The sequence below is a fragment of the Diachasmimorpha longicaudata genome, chromosome 1, assembly GCF_034640455.1.
Source record: "Diachasmimorpha longicaudata isolate KC_UGA_2023 chromosome 1, iyDiaLong2, whole genome shotgun sequence".
Taxonomy (NCBI): Eukaryota; Metazoa; Arthropoda; class Insecta; order Hymenoptera; family Braconidae; genus Diachasmimorpha; species Diachasmimorpha longicaudata.
The window spans coordinates 4,707,647-4,727,493 of NC_087225.1; the positions used below are offsets into that span (position 1 = coordinate 4,707,647).

The 19,847-nt window shown below is 46.6% G+C and overlaps 2 protein-coding genes across 2 annotated transcripts in view; one reads left to right on the forward strand and one right to left on the reverse strand.

Annotated features, from left to right (window-relative positions):
• Positions 1 to 3,510: 3,510 nt before the first annotated feature.
• The window catches only part of LOC135168107 (uncharacterized), a 90,586-nt gene continuing 74,249 nt past the window's right edge, over positions 3,511 to 19,847 (forward strand). Inside the window, exons 1-2 of the mRNA XM_064132048.1 lie at positions 3,511 to 3,601; positions 4,065 to 4,602. Of these exons, the coding sequence (XP_063988118.1) occupies positions 3,511 to 3,601; positions 4,065 to 4,510 (537 nt within the window). The 3' untranslated portion in view covers positions 4,511 to 4,602. The remainder of the gene's footprint in view (positions 3,602 to 4,064; positions 4,603 to 19,847) is intronic.
• The window catches only part of LOC135168808 (uncharacterized), a 48,883-nt gene continuing 36,053 nt past the window's right edge, over positions 7,018 to 19,847 (reverse strand). Inside the window, exons 2-3 of the mRNA XM_064133350.1 lie at positions 15,657 to 15,870; positions 7,018 to 7,523 (exon numbers count right to left, since the gene is read on the reverse strand). Coding sequence (XP_063989420.1) covers positions 7,342 to 7,523; positions 15,657 to 15,870 — 396 coding nt within the window. The 3' untranslated portion in view covers positions 7,018 to 7,341. The remainder of the gene's footprint in view (positions 7,524 to 15,656; positions 15,871 to 19,847) is intronic.

A 19,847-nucleotide genomic window follows, 5' to 3' on the forward strand; every position in this document is an offset into this window, starting at 1 on the left:
ACCTGGTTCAGGAGGCGCTAGTGGCGTCACTGTTCGAGACTGACATGGAAGGTCAGCTCCCGAGCTTTGACGGCCACTGGTTTGACGATGGCGTGCTGTGGGTGGCATGCACGGACGGTCAGTCAAGAGAGTGGCTGAAGTCCGTGGTGCCCACCCTGGTACCCTGGAAAGGGGCCTCCCTTATCATGATGGATAAGGAAGCGCTCCAAAAACTGATCAGAGTCACGGCCTTTTTCCCGGGAAAACCCGTAGGAGCGGCTGTGGCCCTTGAGAGGTTAAGAAAGCAGAACAGGGCCCTCACCACATGCAAGTGGAGGCTCTGGGACTGCCGGAGCGGGGAGGAGGGGCTCAACCTGGTGTTGGGTGTTGACCCCAAATCTCTAGAGGCCCTGAAGGGTATGGGGATGGCCCCTTTCTACTGCCTCGGCCGGGCTCGTTTCTACGAGTCCGGCCGAGGCAGTAGGAGGGGCCATCTAGGAGGGGGGAGGGCAGGAGGGAGCGCCAAAGGGTCCGAGTGGCTCGGTGAGTGCCCCAGGAACTGCCGGGGAAGGCGCCCATGAGGGGAGGGATAAGGAGAGCGAGGAAGGCTCCCTCTTACAGAGGGACCCCCTTGCCCCTGCAAGGCCTCCGCTGAGCGGACGCACGAAAGGCCGAAGAGGAAGGCCGCCTCTGGTGAGAGGGGGCGCGGCGGGAACTGGGAGGGGGGTCTCAAGGGACCCTCAACTGGGCCCTACCGGGCTCATCCCACTCGGGGCAGGGTAGGGCGCCACCAGGCGGCCCTGCCTAATGGCCCATCAATGGCCTGGCGAAGGAGGGGGGAAGGAGCAGAGGGCAATATGCAGGGAGACGGCTTAGGCTCTCTGCTAGTCCACTGCTCCCAGATTAACTTGCAACACTGCGAGGCTGCGACTGCCCTGCTGAGTCGCAGTCTAGCAGTGGAGCATACACACATATGCCTTATGCAAGAGCCCTGGCAACACGGAGGCTCAGTAAAAGGCCTATCTGGAGGCGAGGTGGAGCTATTCTATGCTCGGGGCGACCTGGGCCCCAGGGCCTGCATTGCTGTCAAAAGAGCGTGCGGAGCCAGGGGAATGGCCAACTTCTGCCACAGAGACTTGGTGGCGGTTGTCGTGAGACTTCGGGGGGAGGCCGGTGCGGAGGATATAGTTTTCTGCTCGGCTTACTTCCCACATGACTCGTCGACACCACCACCTACCAAAGAGCTGCGTAATCTGGTGAATCACTGCAGAGCTAGAAAGCTGCCACTCATCATAGGTTGTGACGCAAACGCGCAGAACGTGGTGTGGGGCAGCGAAAGATGTAATGACAGGGGCACTGCTCTCCTGGAATTTATGGCAGACGTGGACCTAGAGATCCTAAACAGGGGCTCAAGGCCCACGTTTGTCACTTCTCGCTGTCAATGTATCATTGACGTAACCATGTGCACCCGCCGGCTGGCGGGGCGATGCAGGGACTGGAGGGTGGACCGGGAGGACACACTCTCTGACCATCGACGCATCAGATTCAGCATAGAGGGCTGTGCCCAACCGCAGCAGGACCGCCTGCGCAGAAACCCAAGGGCCACCGACTGGGACTCCTTCGAGAGGAACCTGGAGGAAAGGCTCGGGGTAGGACGCATTAGGCCCTGCGGGGAGGACCCGTTAGAGGACGAGGTGGAGAGAATCCACGTTGCCCTAACTGAGTCCTTCGAGACGGCATGCCCGGTTAGACGATGCAGGATGGGAAATAAAGTGCCTTGGTGGAGCCATGAGTTGGACAGGCTGAGAAGCCAGTCCAGGAGACTCGGGAACCGAGCGCACAAATCGAAGAGGGCCGAAGACTGGACTCTGTACAGAAATGTGCAGAGGGAGTACAAGAGGCTCATAAAACGATCAAAGGAGCTCACCTGGAGGACATACTGTGAGGAACTGGAGGCGCTTTCAGGCATCTCCAGGCTTCGCAGAGTCTTCTCGGGGGGCCCTTCACAACGGCTCGGTGGAATCACGCTGGCAAGCGGAGAGACCATCACAGAACCGCGAGAGGTCCTTGAGCATCTGGTTCGCGCGCACTTTCCGGACTCTATTATAGAGCTTCCAGGAGAGTGCCCGGAAGTGGACTGGAAACGAACAGGAAGCGGCGATCCCGACTGGGACCTAGCCGCACGAATAGTAACGCTGGACAGGCTGCAATGGGCGGTGGGCTCGTTCGAAATGTACAAGAGTCCAGGTCCGGATGGGATACATCCGGCCCTCTTGCGAAGAGGAGGGCCATTGCTCCTGCGCATACTGATACCGGCATTCAGGGCCTGTCTAGCATTGGGCTACGTGCCAGGCAGGTGGCGGGAAGTCAGGGTTGTCTTTATCCCCAAACCGGGTAAATGCAGCTACGACAACGCGAAAGCCTACAGACCAATCAGCCTGAGCTCCTTCTTATTGAAGACGCTGGAAAGGCTGGTCGATAGGCACATTAAGTAGGGGGCACTGAGGATTAATCAGATATTCCCCTCACAACATGCTTACCAAGCTGGCAGATCGACTGAGACTGCGCTGCACCACTTGGTGGGCACAATAGAAAATGTGAAGGAAAGGGGGGAGGACACCCTTGGCGTCTTCATAGACATCGAAGGGGCCTTCGACAATACCGCCTTCGATACGATGGAGAAAGCTGCGGCAGCATTTGGGATCGAGAAAACGGTCATCAAATGGATAGCCGCCATGCTCCGAACAAGAGTTGTCTACTCCACCCTTGGGGACAGTGAGGTAAGGGCTGCGGAAGGGAGGGGCTGCCCGCAGGGGGGGGTTATCTCTCCTCTGCTATGGCTCCTCGTTGTTGACGGCCTCCTCACTGGACTCGAGGAACTGGGGGTAAGGACAGTCGCATACGCAGATGATGTGGCACTGCTGGTAACTAGCAGGAACACGAGCACGCTACATAGCAAAATGCAAAAGGCGCTGGACTATGTTCAGCACTGGTGCACATCGAAGGGCCTAAGGGTAAACCCAGGCAAAACGGAGATGGTGCACTTCACATGTAGAAGGAGGGGTGCTGTTAAAGCTCCCTCCATTTATAGCACAATGCTGGAATTCTCGAGTGGGGTCAAATACCTAGGTATTTGGCTCGACAAGAAGCTCAGCTGGAAAAAGCATATCGCCATGCAGACTAGCAAGGTCACTATGACATACTGGGCATGCAGGCGAATGTTTGGAAGCACATGGGGTCTAAGGCCGAGGATGGTCAAGTGGATCTACACGGCCATTATGACCCCACAGCTAACATACGCAGCCGCAGTGTGGTGGACAGCCTTGAACAAGGCCTGTCACAGGAAAGCGGTGGACAAAATAGGCAGGCTTGCGATGCTGGGCATAACAGGGGCCCTCAGAACGACCCCCAGCTCAGCGTTGGAGGCCCTGCTCTTTATGCAACCTCCACACCTAATTATAAGGGTGGAGGCGACAAGAGCGGCCGCAAGATTGCGGCTACAGGGAACATGGAAAGAAGCTAGGAATGGGCATGCTAGTGTCCTCCGCGCGGACGGAGAGCTGTAAGGGCTACTGTCGCGTGGTGCTGACGCCTGCAGACCCCGATGGCACTTTCGCAGAAAGTTCTCGGTCAATCTTGGATGGGGGGAAACCCCGTCAGGAAAGGATGCGGACTGGGTGCCGCCCCGTGGACTAGTCTGGTATACGGACGGATCACGGGTGAGCGGACGGGCAGGTGCGGGGGTCTGGTCAGAGGGGCCCGCAATAGCGAGGACCATTGGGCTGGACTCACACGCAACCGTGCTCCAGACTGAGTTAGCGGCCCTAAGAGCCTGCGCCAGGATGATCCTGGAGAGAGGGGACAAGGGCAAAAAGATCTTCATCTACTCAGATAGCAAGCGCGCGCTGGGGGCAATACTCAGGTATGAGTGTTGTTCTAAATTGGTGAGTGAATGCGTCGAGCTGATGGAGGAAATTGCCGTAAATAATCGGCTCGAGGTGGCCTGGATTCCGGGCCACGCTGGCATCAAAGGCAGCGAAAATGCCGATGAGCTAGCAAAGAACGGTAGTTGCAGGGCCTTTCAGGGGAGGTGGAGCACGTAGGCGTGCACACCGATTTTGTGAAGGACCTGGTCAAGGAACGTGCGGATAGGAGGATCGTGGAGAGATGGGACTCGGAGACGGGTGCCAGGCACACGAAATCCCTCCTAGGAGAACCCACTAGGAAGATGGCAGAGACCCTGTTGGGCCTAAACAGGGTTAAGCTCCGTACTATAGTGGGGCTTATCACTGGACACTGGCCCCTGGCTCTGTACTTATCAAGGATAGGCAAGGGGACTGACCCCCTATGCAAAAGATGCGGGCTGACAGAGGAGGATCCTCTTCACCTATGCACAAGATGCAGCGGACTCGATGAAGCCAGATGGAATGTCTTCGGGTCTACTTGCATAGATATACGTGTCGACAGGGACGGGATCAATGGGCTCTATGAGTTAGCTCGTAGGGCACAGATACTCGATACCAGCGACTAGACGGCTGCCTGAGGGCAGGGTGTAAAATGGCCGAGAGGCTGATTGCACCTCCGGACAGGACCGTCTAAATATGATAAGTGATAAGTGATATTGTTAATTAATAATTTAAATTGAATCACCGGTGAGTTTTTGAAGTAGTTCAAACTCGATGTTTAACAACGATTAACACGCGGGGAAAACAGTCGCAATCGTCTATTGTTTCTCCCACCACCCTACCCTGCACGCTCTCGAAATCTCACCGTGCGATTCATTTTTGATGGAGTTTTCGAACGTTGAATACGCAGATATTCATTTTTATTACGGGTTATGTGGGGAGAACGGGCGTCTCGCGGCAGAGGCGTACGCTCGCGATTTTCCCAACCGTCACCACCCGGATCATAGGGTTTTTATTGCATTGCATAATCGTGCAAGGGAGGAGCGTCGTTTGACACCAGCTCATGGCGGAGGATGACCCAGGAACGTTGGTGCAGTGCAGCCAGAGGAAGCCATACTCGAGCGGTTCGAGGATGATCCTCGTGTCAGCGTCAGGGTCGTGGCTCGGCAGATGGGCTGGAACAAGTCTGCCGTCCACAAAGTGCTACAGAGGGAGCACATGCACCCGTTCCATTTTACGCCGGTTCATGAGCTCTTACCGGGAGTCGAGGGAGCTCGGGTTCAATGGTGTCGATTCGTGATCGATCAGGATCGAGTCAACCCTGACTTCCTCTGCAACACCCTCTGGACGGATGAGTCATCATTTACCAGAGAGGGAGTTTTTAACTAAAACAACGAACATCATTGGGCCGTTGAAAATCCTAGGGTTTCCCAGACGAGAGGATCCCAGTATCGCTGGGACCGCCTGAACATCTGGGGACGGATTTGCGGTGACGAACTCCATCTGCGGCTCCCTCCGGATATCCATGACGTATGTTTCCTTTTCCGTTCTCCTTTTCTCACCCCTTCCCATCACCTTCATCATCATCTCATTCATAACAAATTCTCAGGGAGGAAACTATCTCGCGTTCCTCAAAAGAATATCCCTCACGTGATAGGGGATGGTCCTGCTGGTAGACTGGTCTGGTTTCAGCATGCCGATGCTCCTGCTCACAGTACTCTTGCTGTGAAGGAGTGGCTGAATGATTGCTTCCCAGATCAGTGGATAGGACGAGGTGATCCTGTACCCTGGCCTCCACGGTAATTATCATATCTCCGAATCCTATCAATCAATCCTTTTTCCAAAATGCAATAGCTTATTTCCATTTCCTTCCACGACCCTCTGCCGATCGCCGGACTTGACTCTGCTCGACTTTTTCCTCTGGGGCTTCCTCACGGAAAACGGTTACTCGGTAGAGTTGGAGAATCGTGAGATGCTGGCGGCACGTATCCACGCAAGCGCAGCTCTCATAACACCTGAGATGCTGCAAAGAGTCCGCATGGAAGTTCTCAGCAGGACGAGGATGTATCTGCAGGAAAATGGCAGAAGATTTGAGCACCTTCTGTGATGGATTTTCGAAAAATCTTCTTTTTATAACAATCTATGAATCGACCCTTTCGGAGCCGCCAAGAAACGGCCCTTTTCAGGGCCATCAAATGCAGAACGAAGGAAATTTCGAGAATCGCTAAAATCCGATTGTGAATGTGCGATCATTTTTAGTTGGTGAATATTTCATCACCACCATCATTTTAATAGCTTTTTTTCCTTTGAAATAAATGGAGGATGAAATAGGTGTCAATTGATGGAGAATTCATGTAAATTTCAGCGCTGTTTTTTTTTTCGATCAGTGTGAGAGATGAAATGGGCCTCACTTGATGGGGAATTTATTTCTACATCAAATGACATTGGTTTCATCCCTTGGCATTAATTAGGGGAGAAGAAACTGATTTTTCAGGGCCAATGGGACTTTAGAAAATTAAATCGCCGGGTTTTTTTTCCAGTGCTGTAATTTTCAGCGCCCGTTTTTTCTTTTTTTCGATTAGATTAAGGGATGGAATGGGCCTCAATCAATGGAGAATTTATTCCTCCATCGAATGCCCTTGGTTTCATCCCTTGGCATTAATTAGGGGAGGAGTAAATAATTTTTATATAGCGGGCGGGTGTTCATTTTTTTCATTTCCCTCCCCTTCCTCTTGCCCGCCGCCGACAGTCATCTTCTTCCGCCGCCGCAGGGGAGTAGTACCGTATGGTGGGAACACCATCACACTCGTGGTTTTCCTCACCGTCGTGCGACCGGTTATCCCACGCCCCTGATTCGTCCAACTTCAACCCTGAATAAGTTGAAGAGAGTGCGTTCGATCAAAAAGTCGCTCAGGACTTTTCGGTCCAGAATTTCACCTCCAACTTAAGTTTAAAGTTTGGACGTTGAGTTCTGAGACACCCTGTATGGCACGATGCTGTGCTTCTAGTCAGAGGTTAAATACTTAGACATATGGCTAGTGGTTTGGAACCCACTCAAAAAAGCAGGTCCACTTGTGTTCACAGCTGAAGATGCGAGAATAAATAAACACTAGTCACAATAATAGTAGTCACGTGGGAAACTAATTAGCCAAGAAGAGTAAACCGATGAATGAGACAAAACGAATGCTGGTATGCAAAGACGATGTACAGCATTGTCTAAGATATTCTATTAATGATACTTAGGAGGCAACTCGTTTTATTTCTTTTTTTTGTGATTGGCTTTCCGTTTTTTAGAAGATGCTCATGGGGTCCTCAGGGAGATCGGAGTGTTTGTTCCAGAATAACTAAGACAATTAATTTCTTTTATTGAGTTTTCTTTCCAATCATTTTATTCTCTCATTCCAATGTGTGGCTTTTTTTGGTTTTGTATGCTACAAAGCTGTTGATTGGTATTTCTCTAGTGACCACAGTAACTCGTTAACTCGGATATGGAGCACGACTTGACGCAGCACTCGTCGTGAACACCCCTTGATTGACGACGAAATCTTTTACCGGAGACTTGTCCCATCATCGTATTCGCCGTTGCTCGTGTTCGAAAAGGGAAGTCGTACATGTACGGATAGTCATCCATTTCTATTCCTGCAAGCAAATGAAAAGTAATTAGTTTTTTGAGGCATTTGCAATCAGAGACCACTGAAGGACTCTCCTCCGTCCCATATTTGAATCGTAAGACGAAATGTAACTTTAGGAAGAGAAAAAGTAGCTTTTTACTACGCTTATCTATCCTTCAATTTATATTTGGCCGAAAACTCGAAATTGTTCAACTTTAAATTAACTCAAACGATAAAATTATCTAGCATTTGCGATAAGGGTTTCGTTTAATTGAATATTAATGCACGAGAACAATTATGCAATGGTTGGCCTTGAGACGTTTAATTTATTCTGGGAGTTTGGGGTAAAGGGATTTGACAAGAGCCCTGCGGGCATTCTTGACTTCATAATGGTTACCTTGTAACAATTAATGTATTTCATTTATCAATGATAATAATTTAATTATTGTAGGATAAAAAAATTCAAATATCTAAGTATGATTTTTAAATGACAATATTCAATACTTCACGCTCAATGCTCACACTCAATATTCATCAAACTACAAATGACTGAAAATTGAAATTATGATTATTGTGCAATGCTGGGAGGAGTATCACAAATTATAAGAGAATAATAAGCTGAACGGGCAAGTCCATGGTTCCCAAGCATGAGAGCGAGTGAGAGGTACTTGAAACGTTACTCTTATACCCCAAAATAACGTAATTGCATTCTTGCATTCTTGAACTGATGATTATAGGGGGACGACAGTGCCACACATTATTCGTTTCACATCACCATGGAAGTCTTCTGCTAATTCGGACAATATAACATGACGAAAGTATTAACAATTGAACAGAAGCATGATGAGCTATGAAAAAACGTTGCATATTGGCCGAGTGAATTCCACACCTAATCGATGAATGTGAATAACTGGGTTGTAGCGTCAGTCCCGTCGTGCCTGCACGGCTGGCCTTCCCGTATAGCTGGGACTCGTCAACCGATACCTCATGGCTGTGCGACAAGGAATAACGACGTGATGCAATCAATTTACACGAGTGAGTCAAAATAAGGGAAATCGTTATTTAAGGATCACTACGTTGGAATCCCTGTTCTGAGTTTCCTCTTTGGTATTTATAGTCGCCCGATCCCTTCTGTCTTGGAATAAATTTTTGTTCGTTCAAAACTAAAGAAATTGATGGAAAAACGTCAGTACCAAATAGATAATAATTTCGATTATTTATCTCCTCTCATAATCCCTAATATTGAGCCCATTCGTGGGGGTCGATTAAATTTCGTCCAATTGTCATTATCCCTACATTGTTGGAATGACTAGGTGCGGGATCTTCCAACAACTATGATCCATTACAAAGAACACGAAATGTTGTTGTATCTACTTGGCCACCGGACTTTTTTAGTAAGAAAGCTTTCTATTTTCGGGCAAAAGAGTAAGTTTAGAAACGTATCAATAAATTCCAGTGATGTAGGATTGCATGGTAGATTAATTATGAATTCACAAACAACTATCGATCTTTCAAGATCCAATTTTTAATTTACAAGAGTTTAGGAAGGTTTTTCGGGGTCTTTTAGCACATGAAACTCCAAGTTCAGTTGAAAACTGTGCAAAACATCGCATGAAGATACGGACTCTTTAAATTATTACTGATTCTTCGTAGAATAAAAGAATCTACCACTGGGTCTGTCGACTAATTGCTTTCTCTCATTTATCCGCAGGAGAATTTCAAATTTATTTGAGGAGACTGTCCTAAGTAAAATATTTCATCCGTTTTGTCCTTGGTACCAGTATTTATGGCATTTTCTATCTGAGATTAATAACCAATTATTGAAGCGTATCAATTAGTCTATTCTGTTGGATTACGGTTGAAGATCCTGCCCCCTGGCAGGAACCCACACACACGCTCAAACACCACTCACCGTGGGTCACAGATCAATACAATCGGCGGTTGCCATGAGCCTAATTGGCCTACCTTTTGTTTCGGAGCACTACTTCCTGAAAAGGTCGCTAGTATACTGTACAGGATAATCTCCGTACCAGGGTCACGGCCCGAAGGGGGTGTAATGATGGTTGACATCGTTTGGCGACCCTTAGGAGGGGCCGGTTCGGATGGGATGGTTAGGACTCGCAAATATTTTGGAAGTTTTGGTAGGGTATCGCGTCGTTTGAAAACCCTTTGGAGGAGTTGGCTCGCGAAGTCATGTGGTAATCTCCTAGGGGGTACGGTAACATTTGGTAGTGCGTCGCCATCGTTCCGTACATGCGAGGGAGGGCGAACTAGTAATGTGCAACGTGGAAAACGCGTGGCTAGGGGTTCGGGAGGAGGCAGACAGGCGGCTGCGCCCCGCGCAGGGTATACACGCTGCGATTCTTGCCACGACCTCCCGCCGCGCGTTAGTAGTCGAGAATACAGAACGACACTTAGACACCGAATCCACCATGTCTATTCAGTCTCACCAGTCTAAGGAAAAGCGTTATCTTCACCAAAAGAAGAGAATTAGAGTCTCTCGATGTCCATGAACATCACGAGAATCGATCAACTCTGGCAGCACAACTGTCGCTTGGGAACATAATGAATGTAGGATTCTCGATGACTCGATACGTTTTCCGGTTAGCTCACAACAGTTTCGGGAATTCTTCGAAACCACGAACAGTATCAACAACGTCATACTGAATGCCTCCAAATACACTGATGGTTATAAAGAGTTTTCAGTCATGTTTGACATTTTCAAAGACCAGCTACCCACTAAGACCATGAGACATCGTATCGTGAAGATAATCAAACTACTTTACGAATATGAAGCTGAACCCCCTGTTGATAATGAAAGAAAGTCAGGATCTCCCGGTGTGGCTCTCATGGACCACTGAAAACTGAAATATTAAATGGCAGATTCTAGGACCCCATACCTTGTTTCCATCGACATTATGATCCCCAGAACCATTCGACCACGTCTCAACATTTTGAAGACTCCCGCACCTCTCGGCAAGTTATTCGAAGAAGTCTGAGGATACTTTACTGAAATTGACGGAGCTTTGACCGCCGTCGCCTAGAACTAGAAACACTGGTACAAAATATCGAAGTATTGGTATGTGCAGAAACCCGGCTTAAACCAGAAGACTCCAACTAGCGTTGAATTCTGGGATTTTTCATCATCAGAAGGGATAGGGAGTACAACTCGGGTGGTGGTCTCATGGTTGCTATCAGGAAATCACTTAATTATGAGGAAATCAGTCCTCCAAATAGTTCTAGTAGATTGATTGAGTCAATCGGATTTCGCTTTACAAATACAATTCCCGCTTTCAATCTCTATGCGTTTTATAAACCCTTGAGACGGCTTTTTCTGCCTCCGACTGGGATATAATTTGTTCTTTAGCTGAATCTCCCAAGCGATCAATAATAATGGGCCATTCTAATTCACACCATCTAGCATGGAACTGCAGAGGAGCAAACAGGGAGGGGAAAACTTCGATAACTCCATCACTTCCTACGATCTTATACTTCACAATACGGATACTATCACCCAGATTGACGAAATTAAGGAGCCGAATATAAATCTTGTTCTTTCCTCTTCATCTTTAGCTGGTTATATCAAAGTATCTATTGAAAACCAACACTTTGCGTCTGACCACGTTCCGGCGTTGACCCAAGTCGCGATTGAAACGCGAATCTATATCAAGAAGTCCTTCAAGTTATCATCAGTGACAACCAACTACGATTCTGTTCGAGAGTCCCTAGAATACTCCTCCCAGGTTTTCAATGACGCAAATTACGATAACCATTCCGCAGTAGAAAAAAACCACCAATTGATTAACCATATTTCCGACATCATCACGTCCAACACTTCTTCTTCACCGACTCTTCTAGTCTTTCATATATCCATGGACATGGCTATTGTCGCGCTAAATGTAGATTCCTTTATCATCGACTTCTGACGTAATATTTGATTAGTGATTTGCCCGATATTTTATTAACGTTGACCTTATCGATGTTTTGACTCATTGTGACGAATTATCTCCTTTCTGGTAAGATTTTATAATCCGACAGGTGATCGAGGAATGTGTTTGTTAATGAAGTGTAGGTGAACTTGTGGCTTTAATTTATTTGTAGGTATCAACCGAGAATAGCGTAATCCTGCAATTCGCGAGCAAGTCGGGGATTTTAGAATTATGATTGTTGATGGCGAAATTACGAATCGATTAAATGCTTTTGTTACCTCACAGCCAGTGGAATGATTTTATTGTAATAACCCAGCCATTTCAGATTCGACGGATATTCTTCTGGGAACCCAGCCGCCTCTGCGGTCGTTATAGTGACTAGTCGGCAACTGTCCGTATCTTTATCGATTGTTTGGATTTTTGACCGTTTTCTTAAAAACGTCCTAGCGCCGAACAATTTGTTGTGGGAGTGCGGACGTCGAGGACTACATATTCTCGTTTCTTCTTCCGCGGAGTACGAAATACGTCACAATATGTATATGTATTGTAACGTGGTATTTTTACCAGTTACGGGTCCTGGACCGTTTTCTGAGTTTAGCGACTTCCACCGGACGGGAAGTCATCTTCTGTGGCGAGAGTTCCGGGGAGAGAGGAGAACAGGGTTATCACGTTGTGGATTTCTTTGTGTTTCATTTCTTTTGGGCCAAATTCAAATGCCCGCGTCACTGCGCTCCCGTGGGGGACATCGAGGACCTCGAGGGCACCAAGGATCGTCAGGGCTCCGAGAGATGTCGTCAGGTTAATCGGGGTTGATGGTCTCGGGCGGATGGTGGAAAGTGACTGAGCTCGGAGAATGAGAGACAAGTATCTCTCCCAGGAGAGCATTCAGGATGCGTGGAGAAGGTTCCAGAATGATCGACCGGAGCCGGCTCACGCGGCATCGCCAAGAGCAAGAGCACATGCCTTACGAATCATGGGCGCATGCGCTGCGAGTGAGGGAAGCCGTCGCACATGCCTGATTGATGAGGATTGGTGGACAGTGACGTTTCCACCCCCTACCCACCTAGTATCGAACGCGCGATCCATCTGTTGCGTACGGCACGTGTGTCGCACGAGCACTTTGCGTTTGGTGCGCATCGAGAGTGGGCCTGTGATAAAGTTTAATTACGAGTGACGCAAATTGGACCTCTGGGAGATCTGGTGAGCGTGGTGGCCTTTTATCAGGGGCATTTGTTATTTAATTTGGATTGTTGATTCAATTTTATCGCGGGCGGAGATTCCGAGGGTAATTTTGTTTTGATGTCCTGGACATCTGAGTTCAGAAAGACTATATGTTGGGTATTCCCTCAACCAATTTCTGGCCGCTTCAATCAGTGAAAACTCTCGATTGCTGGCTCTCTCTCTCCGAGTGGATAATTGAATTCCGTTATTTAGATAATACTTTTTTCGTATTTTGCTAAGTGAATTTTGTGATTTGTATTATGAAGTTTGAAGTCTCTTGCCACTGAATTTCGGTTCAGGAATGTGAAAGTCGCGTGATCTCGACCGTATTTGGGTCGGATTATTGTCTCTATTGTGTATTTCTTCTGTTTGGGGGTCACGGAGACTTACCGATTTTAGATTTGTTTCGATTCGTTGAATTATTTGGAGAATTTCTGCTACAGTATTTCTGATTAAACCGTCTGTGTATAATTCGACTAACGACAATTGGGTTTACTAACTGAGTGGTTCCGATTTACGTGTCGTGTCCGCTTGATAATACCAACTCGAGTCTAGCAACTTAGTTGTTCGCTCATCTGTTAACTGACTGCGTTGACCATCTGTCGTAACTATTTATTCAATTTTTTTTTATTGTGTGATGAGACTTCAGAACCGATCTCATACATTGTACTTAGACGACAATGACTCGAATCACGTTCCGGTGTGTCACTAATCACGCATAATCAAGTCAAGGAGATTTTCTGTTCTGGTTAAATGAATTTTGAATTGTATCGTGACCAAAGCTTTAATTCAATTAAAAATTATTCTCCCCGACAAGTCTCTAGTTTTTTCTTTCTTTTGTCCTTATTTTTTAGATATCCCAGTGTGCGTCCCCTTTCAGCTTTAGTTTCATTTAAATCTCTACGTACCGAGCAGCGGAGAATTCGAAGGTGCAAAGGGAAAAAGATTTTTGGAACAGTGGTCATTCCGTTAAATCACCTGGCGCCTAACATACGGTTTTGAATTTTTGTTTGGGGTGTGGTGGTGCTAGAGGTCTGGCTAACGGGCGGAGGATTCTGTGAAACTCTCGAAAGTACGTCACAGTATATATCCACCTATCATCTCTTAGAACTTTTGTTTCAATGGATGGATAAATAATACAGGGGGTCAATTTGATGATTTCGATAATAGTCTGGAAATCGCATATCCACCAGTTGAGGGTAATATTTCAAAAATTGGCAAAAACTCGTATTCTTCAAGTGTGGCATAATGGAAAATACCAAAATAACGTACAATAACTCGACGAAAATTCAATTAAGTTGAATTTGTTATCCACTATTTGGAAGAACCACTAACGTACCTCAAAATCGTCGACGGATATCTCTGCGAAGTTCACGTGTGATTATCAAAAATTGTAGGAAAGTGAGCGTTTCAGTGACAAATTAAAAGGAAATTTTCCACCTTAAACTCTAGTTAGTCACTATTAAATTACCAGAATTGAACAAGTTAGGTGTCCTTTTCAAGCGTATACAATGGGCTTGCTAACCAGCACATCAAATGTCTATTTCAGAGGATATGGAGGTGGATTTGAGCCTAGAAACTAAAAAAACTCCATTGCTTAGGTGCAATGAAAAGAGGAGGAAGGATGTTCTCGTGGAAACGATCGACAAAAACGATTATCGAAAACTTTTGATGTAGGAGGAATGGGTCTAAAGTACGGGCAATTCAAGACGACTGACGGGGTTTTACGGGCAGAAAGTTCCCAAAGGTAGATTTATATTGAAACTGATACACACACGGCAGTCTCCAATTCGATTGGAAATCAAACTTTGAAAAGAAAAAATCATAAGACAAAACATAACGCAGTGTTATTTTTGATGCAGAAGCCACATCTTGTTATGTCGTTTTATTGACGCGATAGTCGAATTTCATTCAAATTTATAAGTGAGCCTTCCCTGAGGTTGCAAGGCTCAGGTATACACTGTGGTACGTCAATGTTTTTTTACGATATTTTTCACTAACGGCGAGTAACCCGAAAGCGATTTGGTTATAAGGGGTTTAAATGAACAAACAGAACTTGGTTGATTATAATGCACTTAAACACTTCGTGTTTTATCTATAAACCAACGGTTGAAAACTAACAAGATGAATTAAAATGAATTACATACTTTGCACTAATTTTAAATTCTACAGGTGAAACGTCAAACGGTTAGTTTGAACCTAAACTTATTCCGGATAAAGTTGGTTCGAAAAACTGAGCTTATGAGATGTTCCATGAGAGCTTCTCAGTAAGTACCATCTATATCTCAAATTTTCACGTACCGAGCCAGGATAGAGAGGGTAGGTCTTTTATTGCAGATAATAAAAGGAGAAAGAAGCAAAAAAAAGGAAAGAGACCAGAGCCATCTTCGAGTGGAATTTATGATGGTCATGTGGTGTAAAAATGTGTCCTGTGACTAAATTTTCATGAAAAACAATTTTGTTATGAAGTTGGTGACAAGGGTTTACTGACAATAAGTTGGGAGAATTTATGAGTAGTACGTGCAAACCAAATTTTCTGAGATTTAACTATATTTCTAGGAATGGGAAGAAGGCTAAGCATTTTTGAGGAAATACGAAAGATCTTCAACGGTTCTCTGAATAGTTAATTTCCATATGCGATCGAACAAAACTTCACATGAATAAGTCCAAGCGGAAATACATCTCCTGGGCCTGATATCTTTGAATCGTACCATATTTTCACGTCTATTCTCAATAACGGTGCATATAAATTTGAACGCCAGTATCAACCGTATGGTTGGCGAATATTTTATAACCCCGTTTTGATCCGGTATCATTTGATGAGTTCCCCGTAAATTCCGGTGCAATGATTTCCGAGTCAACTTGGAAACATGAATGTAATTTTCACATGAGCAAGCGAAGGGTGATGGACTAGCACATGACTGCGTGAACCGTCAACGGAATGACTTGTCAGCGTTAGCCCGTCTTAATTTCAAAGTTGATGCAGTATTCAAGGAAACAAATTGAATTACCTTGGCCACTTTTCTTGAACATTGGATTGTACAGACCGTCACAGATTAACTGCAAAGCATTTGATAGATGTTTGCCGCAGTACTTGTGCGCAGATGAGCCAGCCTGACGTTTGTTACCATACTGATATACATCGGACTGTGTATGAATGAATTGAATAGTAAATGCTACTACGACTACCAGAGTTGAAATTGCGTGAGACCGACATGTGAACATCTGAAATCATAAATGAAGGTTTTTCATTAGTAAGTATGATTTATTTAGCAAACCAGTAATTTAATTAATTTCCTATATTTGTCAAACCCAGCCCTGATGAAATAGTATTATATATAACAATTGTTACTGTATATTAAACCACTAATAAAGACCGCAGATATGAATTCCGATCGAATGAGAAATCGCGGAGACGGGTACACTCAGATGAATACACATTATTTACACTTATAGGTTAAAATTCAAGCCTGGATCAATTACTTGGCTGAGCCTATTGAGCCCTGAATGTTACACATCATCTCGATTCCCGAAAATCTGAAGGACTCCTAAATGTATAAGAAATTCCATATTAAATGTGAAAACCGATTACGCGAATGATTTTAAAAAATGGCGAGGTAGTCGGCAAGTCGGTGACTGACAGTCGGCAAGTCAGTCACCGACTTACCGTAGTTCCCTACTTTCACTGCACTACATGGATAGTGTGGAGCTCCTGATGCCGCGTCATCCTCCTACGTCATGGCCACCATATTTTTCAAGTTAGGTATATAGCGGTCCGGTTGAGGGCTCGCAGCGGCCATTGCACTCGGGGTTTGACGACTCCGCGAATACTGAGTCAAATAGTTATAGGAATCATAATTCTTCTGTATATAAAGATTCTAGCCAGGTTGGTCGAGGCCAGATCTGAGATTTTTACTCAGTAAAACCCTATCTCTTCTCCTCACGTCCCGGAACCCCCACGGAATCGCCGGCGGGGATTACTTCACGGGGGGACTCGCGCTTCCTCTAGGTTGGGTTGACCTCACATCCGAGCCCACAACGCCTCTCCTCAGACGCTTTCCCTTTTTCAGCCGCCGCATCGCCTCCGCGGCGAAGTCCACAGTTGCCGCCCATGTCGCCCGCGATGATAGCATGGTGGCCTCCATGCCTTCCGGCGCCGTCCGTCGTCCCACGGCGCTTTTCCACCGAGTGCGACTCTCCTCGAAGCGGGGGCATGCAGAAAAAGCATGATCTCCGTCCTCCACGGTGCCCGGTGAAGTTCACCTCACCTTGCTGACGGTTAACCCAGGCACTCACCTGTGGAATCAGGCGATACGTCCACAGCTCTTTCTGGGAGGTGTCCCATTTGGCCTGCCATCATTCTAGGCTCTGGCGTTTAGCCTGTGATGTCGCCTCTGTAGCATCCTCTTTCCCTCCCGCGGCCACTGCTGTTCCCCATGGTCTTGACTTCTTTCTCGTATGCAACGCCTGCCGCTCCTCCGCAAGTATTTCGATCGGCATGATACTGCTGATTACACTGATTGCACCCTCGAAAACAGTGCGGAAGGCGCTGGCCACCCTAAGTCTACCCAGCCGGTGCCCCGCTGCCAACTTATGGCGAGTTTCGCCCGTTCGTCGGGCCTGCGCTCAAATGGCCACCCCGTAGGTGAGCACCGACGTATTCACCGACGCCAGTAGTGCCCTCCTCTTCTGCTTCGGGCCTCCCACGTTGGGCATGAGGCGCGATAGTGCCGTTCCTACCTGCGCCGCCGTGGTGGTGGAGTACTCCACTTTCTGCTTGAAGTGGAGCCGGGCGTCGATCATCAGTTCCAAGTACCGCATGTATGACTTGGAGACAACTTCACAACTTCCGACTCGCAGCGTGATGGTCTCCAAGACCCTCCTGCCCGACATCAGGACCGCCTCCGTCTGGTGTTCCGCCAAGCCCAGGCCGACCGAGTCCATCCAGTGATAGATTTATTCATAGACACACTCGAAGGCCAGTCCGATGTCCTCGAGGTGCTTGCCGATGACAACGACTGCCACATCGTTGGCGAAGGCCACCAGTCTGACTCCTTGTGGGAGAGTATCATATACGAGTGATCTACCCGTGGAGTAGTCTCCCACGATCGCCTGCAGGTATCCAAGAACTCCGAACCGCTCGAGGGACTCTATGATGCAAACTCATGCATCCATGATGCATCGCCTGTACGGCGGTCTTTAGGGCCACGTTCGGCACTCCGTCAGGGCCCGGGGCCTTGGAGTTTCCGACGCTGCTGCACGCCAACATCGGAGACATTGAAGAAGGTGTTTGAGGTTTAGCGCGGTTGAGCGACCGAAGCGTTGCAAAGACGATAAGCATGGAAGGACGCGATTTACATTTCATTCCTGAGACTGAGGTGTCGACAATCGAATCTCTCTCTGTCTCACTCTCTCCTTTCCCCCAAGCCTCAACCAACCTAGGTAGTTCAATGCAAATACAAACTTGGATACCAAGGCTGTTTCAATCACGGCCCAAGCCTGGTATTCTGAGCATGGTCCCCGCGACTTCAACAAAGCTTAGCCTGATCTATTATACCTAAGCAATCCCAAGCCTTGGAACCCTTGATTGGAGTCAATCTTGATGCTATGAAATTACCATGGGTTATCGAAACTCGGTGATACTAGACAAATTCAAGTTTAGATACCAAGGCAGTTCCAAGGTGGCAAACCCAATGGTATGGTATGTCGGGGCAGAGGTTGCTCTTCGACTTTCCGTGGATTTTAAGTTCAATTTCCTAACATGAAGGTAAGAAACTTTGCGTGATCGGGGAATTTAATTCTCCCTACAATAGTGCGAATTTCACTCGTCAATGCTAATTAAGAACGGAAATACAATTTTTTAGTGAACGCGCGAACCGGCATCTCAGCCAGCTGCCAGAATCGGCGGTGGCGCGTTCCAGCGTTGGTGGTATTACTAGCGCTGGAGTGCGATAAACTGGCTCTCTGGATCTGAGTTTCAACTTCAGTTTATCCTCTTTGATCGCATGCATGAGGACACGTTTTCAATATGAAGAGCAAATGCCTTCAATCCATAAATTTTGTGAATCGCGGAAAAGAGTGGGGAAATATCGCTTCATAAAAAAATGGAAACAATTGGATGACTGCATGGTTATCGCCAGTGCTGCTCAGAACGACCAAACTAATGGAAACATCAGAGCAGACACAGCAAATAGTCCAGGTATCTCTCAGTAAGTTAATTATGAGGAATGTGATAGTGAGGACGTAAATGAAATGGCTGTTAAATGTGAAAACAGAGGCAACACATCGGATGATTCCTATACGTTGGATGGTGTTGAGGGAATGAGTGAGGTTTTGGGACTACAGGAACGTTTCACTGATAATCGAGAGGAGAATGAAATTCCAGCTGAAGATCTTGGATTTATCAATCTGTCTTATGAGCCGAAGCATCTAAGTTTCAAAGACAAAATCTACAAATAGACTGTGGAAAACCTGGCAGACACCAAATTGAAGGTTTTCAGTCAGCTTTTTGAAATCCTAAGGGATGAAGGATACAGCGAGCTACCTCCCAGTTTCTCAATTGTTAGGATTTAGCCACAAAACCAATATAAAACAATTCATTTCTTCTAAAGGAACTATCGGTAGCTATGTAAATTCAGGCATTAAAAATGGTTTGGAGACTCTAAACGATCCACTAGTTTATGACCAAGAAATAATCCATGTATTAGTATTCATTGATGGGATGAAAGTGTTTAGCACTACTAAAGGATAGTTGTGGACTATCGTTATGAAGATATTCCATTCAGAATATGCAGTGACTCGATTAATTGTAGGTGCGTACTACGGCTCATCAAAACCAAAAGATGTGCCAATGTACTTGGACGCTTTTGTAGCAGAAATCAAACCGTTAATTAATGAAGGCGTAACAGTTTATCGGCGGCTATATAAATTCACTTATAGGCGATAGTTGCTGATAGCCTCGCTCGAGCATTTCTCAAATACATCAAAGGTCCAACTGCTTTTTTGCATGAGAGCGATATACTGTTGAGAAGAAAACTGTAAATAAAAAGAGGGTAGATACTAAATTAAATGTTCTATTACGACCGAAAGAAAGTTTCTGTAATCAAGTTCAAAATAAGCATAATCTTAAAGATCCAGTCAGCAGGAAACCTAGTGTGTCACCATTGATTGGTATTCCTGGTTTTGATCCAATAAAAGAGGTA